General features: G+C 45.5%; 1 protein-coding gene across 3 annotated transcripts in view; it reads right to left on the minus strand.

Moving 5' to 3' along the window:
- Positions 1–1,837: 1,837 nt before the first annotated feature.
- The window catches only part of LOC134927811 (uncharacterized), a 245,165-nt gene continuing 233,540 nt past the window's right edge, over positions 1,838–13,462 (minus strand). For all 3 annotated transcript variants that reach the window (XM_063922791.1, XM_063922789.1, XM_063922792.1), the window contains one exon: positions 1,838–2,133. In XM_063922791.1, the coding sequence (XP_063778861.1) occupies positions 2,045–2,133 (89 nt within the window). In that variant the 3' untranslated portion in view covers positions 1,838–2,044. The remainder of the gene's footprint in view (positions 2,134–13,462) is intronic.

Genomic DNA, 13,462 nt, shown 5'->3' on the forward strand with positions numbered 1-13,462 from the left:
GTACTGCAATATTTTTCGACTTCGACAGGTAAATTTTTTTTAGTGTGTCTGGGCTGACATTAGGTCTACTGCCTCTATGCTTCCTCCTTTTAATAAAACCATTTGCAAGTATGTTATAAATTATGTCTGAGTGCCTTGCTAAGGTTTTTATCGTGAGGGCCTGGCTTGCTCCTGAGCCTCCGTTAATGATGTAGCAGACTGTGGAAGTTTTCTATACGCGGGAGGGAATGAATGTCACTTCTAAATAGGACCGCTGGTGTCTACTGATTGGGACTACGTGATCTTCCTCCTGAGTAATGTAATATCACTCCCCTTCCCCTGTGCCCAGTTATGCAGATCAGCTAGATTCTACCTTCCTAACTTAAGGATAACATACTTTCAGACCCATATGTTTACTATACACGTTGTTTTACTTGCACATGTCTGTATATTTCTGTGAACTTTTGACAGCATTTTTTTCTTTTTGTTGTGATGTATGTTTTGTATAAAAAAATTCAACAAACAATACTTGATTAAAAAAAAAAAAAAAAGAGTAGGAGTCTGGGAGTCAGAACGTTGTATTGATCATCAAGATTAAATTAAACCAGTGTTTAGGGGTATATTCAATGAGAGTCGGGTCCATTCTGACATGCAGTTGTCGGAATGGACCCGACAACCCCTATTCAAAGAGAAGCCAAATTGCCGTTCCCTGTGTCCTGTCCTGCCGCTGCTGTCAGCGGCTGCTGGGTGCGCTGACAGCAGCGGTGGGGGAAGCAGCGTGAGGCGGCCGGAGCATGTAGCGGGGCTGATGTCTGCAGAGGCAGGGAAGGCACTACTGGGAGAGAGGTGCCTGGTCGGGGGACGGCCATCAAGGTACCTCTCATCCCCGTAGCCTGCCGCACCGCTCCCCGTAGCCTGCCGCACCGCTCCCCGTCTCCTCACCTCAATCAGACTTGTTTTCAAGTCGGATTGAGTTTGTCGGAAACCTTTCGGATTTGGCCCCGTTTCCTAGAACAGCAGGTGGATCGGCGGGTATTCCGGCAATCCACCTGCTTTCCGACAGCATTCCGACAAGTCGGGTTTCCAGACTTGTGGGGAAAAATGTGCCCCTACTGAATAGGTCGGAACCCCTTCCGACCTATTCCAATTGGAAACTGCTGTCTTTATGACAAGACGGCAGTTTCCGACTCTTATTGAATACACCCCTTAGACCTGCAAATATCAAATTAAAAAACTTAACTGAAGTTCTCCCTCAGGTTTTATTTAGTAACACCCGATCTTAAACTCATGATTTTATATCCTGCTGGATATCCAGGAATAAACACTAATCTGTATGATGCTCAACTCTTCAAAAATACATAATTTCAGAATTGGGTGTGCCCTGTGATGTGTTTTAGGGGTATATTTAATAAGCCAATTCTTCCCTGCATTACCAATTATTCCTGGGTCGCAAGCCCATGCAGGAGTCATACCCATAGTTTTATTTGTGGACAGTATGCCGCAAGCTTGCATTAGCTACTGTCCTGCCAGAGAGGGATCTTGTGATCCCTCTTCAGTGGGCTGTGGTTGTTTACGATGCTCGTCACAATGTTTCAGGCAGTGCATGCACAAGGGTGCATCCATGTCAAAACTGTGAGTAAATTTATCATTATGCTCTGGTATAAGAGCTAGAATCAATAAAAATTTTTTGAAAATGACACATTTTTGATACAGTATTTTATATTGGGAGTGAAGCCCAAGTATGCAAAAATTACTCAAATTTTATGTCTAGATTGACCATAAGATTGCACGAGAGCCAAATCTGTGAGGTTTTTTTTTTATTAGTCCTGTAACCGATTTCAATAAACATTTTTCAGCATTTGTCAAAAATTGTTTATTCACATTACCAAAATGTGTCTGCATACATTACTGTTTAAAAAAAAAAGAAGAGTAAACCCCCAACTGAATATTCAGAACACTTGTGGGTTTACAATGTCTCTAGACATATACTTTAAAAACAGCGGACACTGTTTAAAATAACTGGACCACATGAAATTTGAACATTTAATCATAGCTGTGATAAATATTATACATCATCATCGCTGCAAGCTGCTTCTGCGGCGAGGCAGTTTTCACTTTCCACCAACAAACCTTCTGGACTATGCTCATGTAAGTCTGTAAGAAAAATATATGTTAATGGTCAAATTCACGACTGAGCTTAGAACAACAAAACAATATTAAAGGGAAGTCAATGTTTGTTTGTTTTTTATATACACACCAATTTGTCTACGCCTTTGGTAAATTATATAATTAATATCCAGAGGAGTTGTGTTGTCGTGGCTAAATATCATAATAAAATACAAATATTTATGCAGGATCAAGATAGATTCCAGCAAGAATAAACTGACATAATGGGAGGAAAAGTTTTTTTTTTTTTAATATTTGCTGATGTTACCTGTGAGAACTGAATGTGCAGCTACACTAGTGGTAGCAACTGGGGATTTACCAACAAGAAATTTCCGTACGTGCAGGTCCACGTTTATGAATGTACTAATAATGTTATGTGATCTAAAGAGTAAAGAACTGTTGTATTCACATATAGAACAACACCGTTTAACTTGTGCCCCCATGGCTACAACCAGCCTTCAAAACATACAAACTCATGAAGTGTAGTAAACCTTTACATTCCCATCATATACATGGGTAACAGATTATTTACCAACGGTCATAATCCCGACAACCATTGACCAACAGGTAAAATACAGACGTTCATTTTGTCGACATGTTCAAAATGCCGACATAGGCAGAATACCGAAATTTGAAATGCAGACATGTCAAAATGTGGACATAGGCAGAATAACAACATCTGAAATGCCGACATACGTTTTTAAGGAATTTTTGCCAAGAACAGACTTGTTCATACTTTACTATCCCAGTGGACCTGGGAGGGGGAATATAATAGTGTGCCAAGTTGAGCGAGACACAGTGCCCAAAGCATGGCAAGCACAGCGAGCAATGTGAGGAGACGCGGAACACTTAGAAGTGTGTCCATGTCGACATTGAAAAAAAAAGTGCTTTCGGGAAGAAAAAAAAACCCCACGTCGGTATTTTCACGTCGGCAATTCCAATGTCGGCATTCTGACTATGTCGGCATAATGAATGTCAGAATTTTGACACTTTCTGCATTTTGACTGTAGGCAAGTGGCTGTCTGGATTATGACCGTCTGTAAATCATACTGAACCCGTATACATAACACTTGTCACCCATATTCAATTTCTGGGTATGAGCGGTCACTATGTTCAGATGTGTTTATCCCTGAACATTATGATACACCAACATAGCTCATTTTCCTGCACGCCTCTCTGGAGTGATAGAAGAAATCTGCGAAGTTGAGCTGCAAAGAAACAGTGGCGGCACCTTGCAGCCATTGCTGCTAAATGAATTGATCCCTGAAAGTAGATGCCTATACACAGTTCTGAGAATTTAATAACTATGCATTTGAAGGTTGCAGATTACCAGTCCACTCATCTTTTGCAGATTTTAATAAAGGTTATAAAACACATTTTAATGGCAATTCTGAGCAGCATGACAGCCTCTCATTCACATCTACTTCAAAAACTGCTTTTTTCTAACAATCTGTAATCGTACATTTCTTTTATAGCATGATTGTCATGCATGCTCTCTAATACAGGTAATTCCACAATAACAAATATGACATTCTGTAAATGGTTAACTTTATCATTACTAGATGACTCCACAACATTAGTTTGGATTGATTTTTATTTTTTATTTTTTATACTATGTAACACTTTTTTTTTTTTTTTTTAAGGTACAGACTCTCATAGCAGGGTAATACTGTTAACTAAACATTCATGACTCAAGATGCTTTTTGATGTAGTGCTCAATACGAGGAGGCTACTTTCATTAACACTATGGGCTCAATCCAATTAACTGAGAGTGAGTGCAGCTGTATTCCGCACTTAGCAGCACCACTGGACTTGAAGCTCTATAGAGCTGTGTGCAAACATTTTCGAATCTGTAGTGAGTTCGAACCATGAGGAAGACTAACCGCAGTGTTATGGCAACTCACGCCCTTTTCAGCTAATTGAATAGACCTCTATTTCTTTATACCATTTTCTATGGGCTGGAAGAAAAAATAAGATTTTACTTACCGATAAATCTATTTCTCGTAGTCCGTAGTGGATGCTGGGGACTCCGTCAGGACCATGGGGAATAGCGGCTCCGCAGGAGACAGGGCACAAAAGTAAAAGCTTTAGGATCAGGTGGTGTGCACTGGCTCCTCCCCCTATGACCCTCCTCCAAGCCTCAGTTAGGATACTGTGCCTGGACGAGCGTACACAATAAGGAAGGATTTTGAATCCCGGGTAAGACTCATACCAGCCACACCAATCACACTGTACAACCTGTGATCTGAACCCAGTTAACAGCATGATAACAGCGGAGCCTCTGAAAAGATGGCTCACAACAATAATAACCCGATTTTTGTACCAATAACTATGTACAAGTATTGCAGACAATCCGCACTTGGGATGGGCGCCCAGCATCCACTACGGACTACGAGAAATAGATTTATCGGTAAGTAAAATCTTATTTTCTCTAACGTCCTAGTGGATGCTGGGGACTCCGTCAGGACCATGGGGATTATACCAAAGCTCCCAAACGGGCGGGAGAGTGCGGATGACTCTGCAGCACCGAATGAGAGAACTCCAGGTCCTCTTTAGCCAGGGTATCAAATTTGTAGAATTTTACAAACGTGTTCTCCCCCCGACCACGTAGCTGCTCGGCAGAGTTGTAATGCCGAGACCCCTCGGGCAGCCGCCCAGGATGAGCCCACCTTCCTTGTGGAATGGGCATTTACATATTTTGGCTGTGGCAGGCCTGCCACAGAATGTGCAAGCTGAATTGTATTACACATCCAACTAGCAATCGTCTGCTTAGAAGCAAGAGCACCCAGTTTGTTGGGTGCATACAGGATAACAGCAAGTCAGTTTTCCTGACTCCAGCCGTCCTGGAAACCGATATTTTCAGGGCCCTGACAACATCCAGCAACTTGGAGTCTTCCAAGTCCCTAGTAGCCGCAGGTACCACAATAAGCTGGTTCAGGTGAAACGCTGACACCACCTTAGGGAGAAACTGGGGACGAGTCCGCAGCTCTGCCCTGTCCGAATGGACAATCAGATATGGGCTTTTGTGAGACAAAGCCGCCAATTCTGACACTCGCCTGGCCGAGGCCAGGGCCAACATCATGGTCACTTTCCATGTGAGATATTTCAAATCCACAGATTTGAGCGGTTTAAACCAATGTGATTTGAGGAATCCCAGCACTACGTTGAGATCCCACAGTGCCACTGGAGGCACAAAAGGGGGTTGTATATGCAGTACTCCCTTGACAAACTTCTGGACTTCAGGAACTGAAGCCAATTCTTTCTGGAAGAAAATCGACAGGGCTGAAATTTGAACCTTAATGGACCCCAATCTGAGGCCCATAGACACTCCTGTTTGCAGGAAATGCAGGAATCGACCGAGTTGAAATTTCTTCGTGGGGCCTTCCTGGCCTCACACCACGCAACATATTTTTGCCACATGTGGTGATAATGTTGTGCGGTCACCTCCTTCCTGGCTTTGACCAGGGTAGGAATGACCTCTTCCGGAATGCCTTTTTCCCTTAGGATCCGGCGTTCAACCGCCATGCCGTCAAACGCAGCCGCGGTAAGTCTTGGAACAGACATGGTACGTGCTGAAGCAAGTCCCTTCTTAGCGGCAGAGGTCATGAGTCCTCTGTGAGTATCTCTTGAAGTTCCGGGTACCAAGTCCTTCTTGGCCAATCCGGAGCCACGAGTATAGTTCTTACTCCTCTACGTCTTATAATTCTCAATACCTTGGGTATGAGAAGCAGAGGAGGAAACACATACACCGACTGGTACGCCCACGGTGTTACCAGAACGTCCACAGCTATTGCCTGAAAGTCTCTTGACCTGGCGCAATACCTGTCCAGTTTTTTGTTCAGGCGGGACGCCATCATGTACACCTTTGGTCTTTCCCAACGGTTCACAATCATGTGGAAAACTTCCCGATGAAGTCCCCACTCTCCCGGGTGGAGGTCGTGCCTGCTGAGGAAGTCTGCTTCCCAGTTGTCCACTCCCGGAATGAACACTGCTGACAGTGCTATCACATGATTTTCCGCCCAGCTAAAAATCCTTGCAGTTTTTGCCATTGCCCTCCTGCTTCTTGTGCCGCCCTGTCTGTTTACGTGGGCGACTGCCGTGATGTTGTCCCACTGGATCAATACCGGCTGACCTTGAAGCAGAGGTCTTGCTAAGCTTAGAGCATTATAAATTGCCCTTAGCTCCAGTATATTTATGTGGAGAAAAGTCTCCAGACTTGATCACACTCCCTGGAAATTTTTTCCCTGTGTGACTGCTCCCCAGCCTCTCAGGCTGGCCTCCGTGGTCACCAGCATCCAATCCTGAATGCCGAATCTGCGGCCCTCTAGAAGATGAGCACTCTGTAACCACCACAGGAGAGACACCCTTGTCCTTGGAGATAGGGTTATCCGCTGATGCATCTGAAGATGCGATCCGGACCATTTGTCCAGCAGATCCCACTGAAAAGTTCTTGCGTGGAATCTGCCGAATGGAATCGCTTCGTAATAAGCCACCATTTTTCCCAGGACTCTTGTGCAATGATGCACTGACACTTTTCCTGGTTTTAGGAGGTTCCTGACTAGCTCGGATAACTCCCTGGCTTTCTCCTCCGGGAGAAACACCTTTTTCTGGATTGTGTCCAGAATCATCCCTAGGAACAGCAGACGTGTCGTCGGAAACAACTGCGGTTTTGGAACATTTAGAATCCACCCGTGCTGTCGTAGAACTACTTGAGATAGTGCTACTCCGACCTCCAACTGTTCTCTGGACCTTGCTCTTATCAGGAGGTCGTCCATTTTCTTCGAAGAAGAATCATCATTTCGGGCATTACCTTGGTAAAGACCCGGAGTGCCGTGGACAATCCAAACGGCAGCGTCTGAAACTGATAGTGACAGTTCTGTACCACGAACCTGAGATACCCTTGGTGAGAAGGGCAAATTGGGACATGGAGGTAAGCATCCCTGATGTCCCGGGACACCATATAGTCCCCTTCTTCCTGGTTCGCTATCACTGCTCTGAGTGACTCCATCTTGATTTGAACCTTTGTAAGTGTTCAAATATTTCAGATTTGGAATAGGTCTCACCGAGCCTTCTGGTTTCAGTACCACAATATAGTGTGGAATAATACCCCTTTCCTTGTTGTAGGAGGGGTACTTTGATTATCACCTGCTGGGAATACAGCTTGTGAATTGTTTCCAATACTGCCTCCCTGTCGGAGGGAGACGTTGGTAAAGCAGACTTCAGGAACCTGCGAGGGGAAACGTCTCGACTTTCCAATCTGTACCCCTGGGATACTACTTGTAGGATCCAGGGGTCCTGTACGGCTCCAGCGTCATGCTGAGAACTTGGCAGAAGCGGTGGAAGGCTTCTGTTCCTGGGAATGGGCTGCCTGCTGCAGTCTTCTTCCCTTTCCTCTATCCCTGGGCAGATATGCTTATGGGGACGAAAGGACTGAGGCTGAAAAGACGGTGTCTTTTTCTGCATAGATGTGACTTAGGGTAAAAACGGTGGATTTCCCAGCAGTTGCCGTGGCCACCAGGTCCGATGGACCGACCCCAAATAACTCCTCCCCTTTATACGGCAATACATCTTTGTGCCGTTTAGAATCTGCATCACCTGACCACTGTCGTGTCCATAAACATCTTTTGGCAGATATGGACATCGCACTTACTCTTGATGCCAGAGTGCAAATATCCCTCTGTGCATCTCGCATATATAGAAATGCATTCTTTAAATGCTCTATAGTAAATAAAATACTGTCCCTGTCAAGGGTATCAATATTTTCAGTCAGGGAATCCGACCAAGCCACCCCCGCGCTGCACATCCAGGCTGAGGCGATCGCTGGTCGCAGTATAACACCAGTATGTGTGTATATACTTTTTAGGATATTTTCCAGCCTCCTATCAGCTGGCTCCTTGAGGGCGGCCGTATCTGGAGACGGTACCGCCACTTGTTTTGATAAGCGTGTGAGCGCCTTATCCACCCTAAGGGGTGTTTCCCAACGCGCCCTAACTTCTGGCGGGAAAGGGTATACCGCCAATAATTTTCTATCGGGGGAACCCCGCGCCTCATCACACACTTCATTTAATTTATCTGATTCAGGAAAAACTATAGGTAGTTTTTCCACACCCCACATAATACCCTTTTTTGTGGTACTTGTAGTATCAGAAATATGTAACACCTCCTTCATTGCCCTTAACAAGTAACGTGTGGCCCTAAAGGAAAATACGTTTGTTTCTTCACCGTCGACACTGGAGTCAGTGTCCGTGTCTGTGTCGACCGACTGAGGTAAAATGGGCATTATAACGTCCCTGACGGTGTTTTAGACGCCTGGACAGATACTAATATGTTTGCCGGCCGTCTCATGTCGTCAACCGACTTGCAGCGTGTTGACATTATCACGTAATTCCTTAAATAAGCCATCTATTCCGGTGTCGACTCCCTAGAGAGTGACATCACCATTACAGGCAATTTGCTCCGCCTCCCAACATCGTCCTCATACATGTCGACACAAACGTACCGACACACAGCACACACACAGGGAATGCTCTGATAGAGGACAGGACCCACTAGCCCTTTGGGGAGACAGAGGGAGAGTTTGCCAGCACACACCAAAAACGCTATAATTATACAGGGACAACCTTTATATAAGTGCTTTTCCCTTATAGCATTTTAATATATGTAGTCATATCGCCAAATCAGTGCCCCCCCTCTCTGTTTTAACCCTGTTTCTGTAGTGCAGTGCAGGGGAGAGCCTGGGAGCCTTCCCACCAGCATTTCTGTGAGGGAAAATGGCGCTGTGTGCTGAGGAGAATAGGCCCCGCCCCCTTTTCGGCGGGCTTCTTCTCACGTTTTTCTGAGACCTGGCAGGGGTTAAATACATCCATATAGCCCCCAGGGGCTATATGTGATGTATTTTTAGCCAGAATAAGGTACTATCATTGCTGCCCAGGGCGCCCCCCCCAGCACCCTGCACCCTCAGTGACCGCTGTTATGAAGTGTGCTGACAACAATGGCGCACAGCTGCAGTGCTGTGCGCTACCTTATGAAGACTGAAAAGTCTTCTGCCGCCGGTTTCTGGACCTCTTCATTTTTCGGCATCTGCAAGGGGGTCGGCGGCGCAGCTCCGGGACGAACCCCAGGGTGAGACCTGTGTTCCGACTCCCTCTGGAGCTAATGGTGTCCAGTAGCCTAAGAAGCCAATCCATCCTGCACGCAGGTGAGTTCACTTCTCTCCCCTAAGTCCCTCGATGCAGTGAGCCTGTTGCCAGCAGGACTCACTGAAAATAAAAAACCTAACAAAACTTTTACTCTAAGCAGCTCTTTAGGAGAGCCACCTAGATTGCACCCTTCTCGGCCGGGCACAAAAATCTAACTGAGGCTTGGAGGAGGGTCATAGGGGGAGGAGCCAGTGCACACCACCTGATCCTAAAGCTTTTACTTTTGTGCCCTGTCTCCTGCGGAGCCGCTATTCCCCATGGTCCTGACGGAGTCCCCAGCATCCACTAGGACGTTAGAGAAAGGGCTATTAAGTGCTTCAGACCCAAAAACCTCAATTTCGAAAGTATAACATTACTGAGCAGGGGAAAGCACAAATGGTGTCAATATGTTCTTCCTTTCCAAAGCCCAAGTTATATGAAGAGACATTAAAAAACAAGAGTTATGGTAGACCTACCAAGGTTAACTCTGTTTCTCCGAGGTCCACAGGATATACAATGGGTTGCAGATAGCATGAGAGGATCGGGCACTAAAAAGTTAAACTTTTGAGCTCCCAGGATGCCTCGGTTCAGCCTCCCTATAACTCTGCCTCCTGGCCCAGGGAATTCAGTTTTTTCACAAAGCCCAAGGCAGCAGGATTAAAGCGAGAAGGAACATCTGTTCAGGCGAGAAAAACACACACACGTCCATACCAGAAGGAAGGGATTGGTAAGTGTAGAGATTCTCAAATCAGGTGCGTCAGGGTGGACTCCTTGTGTATCCTGTGGACATTGGAGAGACAGAGTTAACCATGGTAAGGCTACCATAACTCTTGTTTTTTCCTTCAGGGTCCACAGTAGATCCACCGGGTATACATTGGGTTGTCCCAAAGCAGCATTTAGGGGAAGGGAAGCTCCCGAATTGACAGGAGAATTCTACGCATAAACACAGCATTCTGAGAGGCAAAGGTATCAAAGGCATAATGTCTGACAAATGTATTTATGGATGACCATGTGGCTGCCTTACAGAGTTGTTCAGATGAGGCACCATGGTGGGCTGCCCATGAAGGATCGACTTAACGGGTAGAATGGGCAGAGACATTATCCACGATAGGGAGATTGGCTTCAGAGTAGGCTTATGAGATAGTCATCCGAAGCCATTTGGCAATGTTTGCTTATTGGCAGGCCATGCTCTCTTGTGAAATCCATATAGGACAAAGAGAATGTCTGTTCTTCTGATGGCACTGGTATGATCCACGTAGATCCTTAGTGCACGGACTACGTCAAATGATGCTTCTGCCACAGAGAGATCCGGCAATTGGAAGGCCGGAATTACTATTTCTTCATTAAGATGGAATTTTGAGACCACCTTAGGAAGATATCCAGACTTGGGTTGGAGAACTGCTCTGTCTGGATGGAATACCAGAAATGAAAGGCCCTAAATAAGTACCCCTAAATCTGATACTCTTCTAGCTAAAGCAATTGTCAGTAGAAAGATAACTTTAGCTGTCAACCATTTGAGGTCCACCCATTGCAAGGGTTCAAATGGAGCAACTTGAAGCGCCCTTAGAACCAGTCCTAGGTCCCAAGGGGCTGTTGGAGGTACAAACGGACGCTGAATGTGAAGGATTCCCTGGAAAAATGTGCGAACATGATTTTCCTTTGGAACCATATGGTTAATGCTGACACCTGTACCTTCAGGGAGCGAAGGTGGAGACATCGGTCCATTCCAGCTTGAAGGAATGCTAAGATTCTTGAAACTCTGAAGGACTGTAGGTCATAGTTTCTGGCAGAGAAACACTGAAAATAAGCATGCCATATTCGGTAAAAGATGCGAGCTGAGGATGGTTTCCTTGCTTTAAGCATCATTTGAATTAGGATCGATGTTTCAAGTGCCATGCCGTCAGGGCATCCACGAAGATTGCTTCGGGATCCCTTGTTTTTGACCCATATACTGGTACCTTGTTGTTCTGACGTGAAGCCATAAGGTCCACTTCCTACAATCCCCATTTGTTTACCAGAATCTGGAAGACTTCTGGGTGCAGGGTCCATTTCCTGCATGAATGTCATGCCGGCTGAGGAAGCCCGCTTCTCAATTTAAGACTCCGGGTATGAAAACTGCGGACATGGCTGGATGATAAAGTTCTGGCCATTTTAATGTATGGCTTACCTCCTTCATAGCCATACAACTACGAGTGCCTCCTTGGTGATTGAGGTAATCTGAACCGGATTGCAGTGAAGCACTTCTTTTGCCTGGGTGAGTGCCGTGTAGATGAACCAAAGTTCCAGGACATTGATTGGCAGACAACTTTCTTCCTTGTTCCAACAGCCCCGGAGAGAGAATTGCCCTATTACGGCTCCCCAGCCTCGGAGACTGGCGTCCGTTGTCAGAAGCACCCAGTCTGAGATCCAAAAGGGTCACCCTTTGTCCAAGTGGAACGTCTGTAGCCACCAGGATAATGTCTGACATTTTATCATCTGATGCTGTCCATTCCATCTAGAGAGAATCAGATGTTTTAGGGATCTTGAATGGAACTGGGCGTATTCTACCATGTCGGATGCTGAGACCATTGAACCCCAGTATCCGTATCCTGCAAATATGGATACTCTCCGACTGTGTAGTAATTCGCAAATTCTCATCTGTATTGTGGATATTTTATCCAGCGGTAGAAAGATTTTCTGAAGACTGGAATCCAATACAGCCCCTAGGTGCATCACACGTTGGGATGGGACTGAGGACTTTGCCCAATTTATGAGCCAGCTGTGAACTTGTAGGCAGGCTATTGTCACTTGTAAATGGCAGTGGAGGGTTTCCTGGGATTGTGCCAGGATTAGCAGGTTGTCCAGATATGGGAAAATCCTTATTCCCCAATAATGAAAGTGGGCAGCCATCACCACCAACATTTTGGTGAATTCCCATGGAGCTGTAGCAAGCCGAAGGGTAGTGCCTGAAACTGAAAATGTTGCTGGAGGACAGCAAACCTGAGATAGCACTGATGAGAGAGTGCTATTGGTACATGTAAATAAGCATCATGAATGTCCAGGGACACCATGAAATCCCGTGACTCAATTGCCAAGATAATGGTCTATAATGTTTCCATATGGAATTGAGACACCTAAATATATTTTTTCAGAGCTTTGAGATCAAGAATGGGCCGGTAAGACGCATTTGGCTTCTGGAGGAAAAGGGTTGTATAGAAACCCAGTCCTCGTCGTGCTGAGGGAACTGGTACTATCACTCATGATTGTAGCAAATTCTGTATGCCATTTTCTAGAGCCCTGGCCTTCATTGCCACTGACGGCAGGCTAGTAGTCGGGCGTCTGGCTGACCAAGCCAGTTTGGCCTTAGTCTTAACAGTTTTATTTGATTGAGACTGTTTGACATACGCTTTTCCCTTTGCAGTACCTTGGGGCCAAAAGGACTGTAAAGTAGAGAATTTAGGTTTTGATGCTGATGTTGAAGGAAACTCCGCTGCTTTACAGTTTGCTTCAGACATTAAAATGTTGTCCAATTCTGTTCCAAACAGAATATTTCTGACAAAGGGTAGGGATCTACCCTTAGCCCTTTATACCTTTTTGGATACCGTATCAGCCTTCAATGAACGTACCCAAACTGCTCTGCGAGCTGCTTACGAGGAAACTGAAGCTTGATAAGCTGATATACCCATATCTAGGGCTGCTTCTTCCATATAGGAAGCTGCTTGCTTTATATTATTACTGTATACGGGATACTTGTTCTCTTGTTCCATTAACTGAGATATCATTCTACAAAGCCTCTGCCCAGCCAGTCACGGTTTTAGCGACCCATGCTGTGGCCATAGCTGGTCTTGTACTTGCACGTTAGGGAAAATACAGCCTTAAGATAGCTACCTGTATAAATGTTTCTGTCTGTTGCATCATTCAAAGATGTTTAAGGCAGAGGTAAAGTAGATTTGCGCACCAGTCGCACTATGGCCCTCATTCCGAGTTGTTCGCTCGCAAGGCGAATGTAGCAGAGTTACACACGCTAAGCCGCCGCCTACTGGGAGTGAATCTTAGCTTCTTAAAATTGCGACCGACGTACGCGCAATATTGCGATTACAAACGAGATAGCAGTTTCTGAGTAGCTTCAGACTTACTCTGCCTGTGCGATCAGTTCAGTG

This window comes from Pseudophryne corroboree, chromosome 5 (assembly GCF_028390025.1).
Source record: "Pseudophryne corroboree isolate aPseCor3 chromosome 5, aPseCor3.hap2, whole genome shotgun sequence".
In the NCBI taxonomy this organism is placed as follows: Eukaryota; Metazoa; Chordata; class Amphibia; order Anura; family Myobatrachidae; genus Pseudophryne; species Pseudophryne corroboree.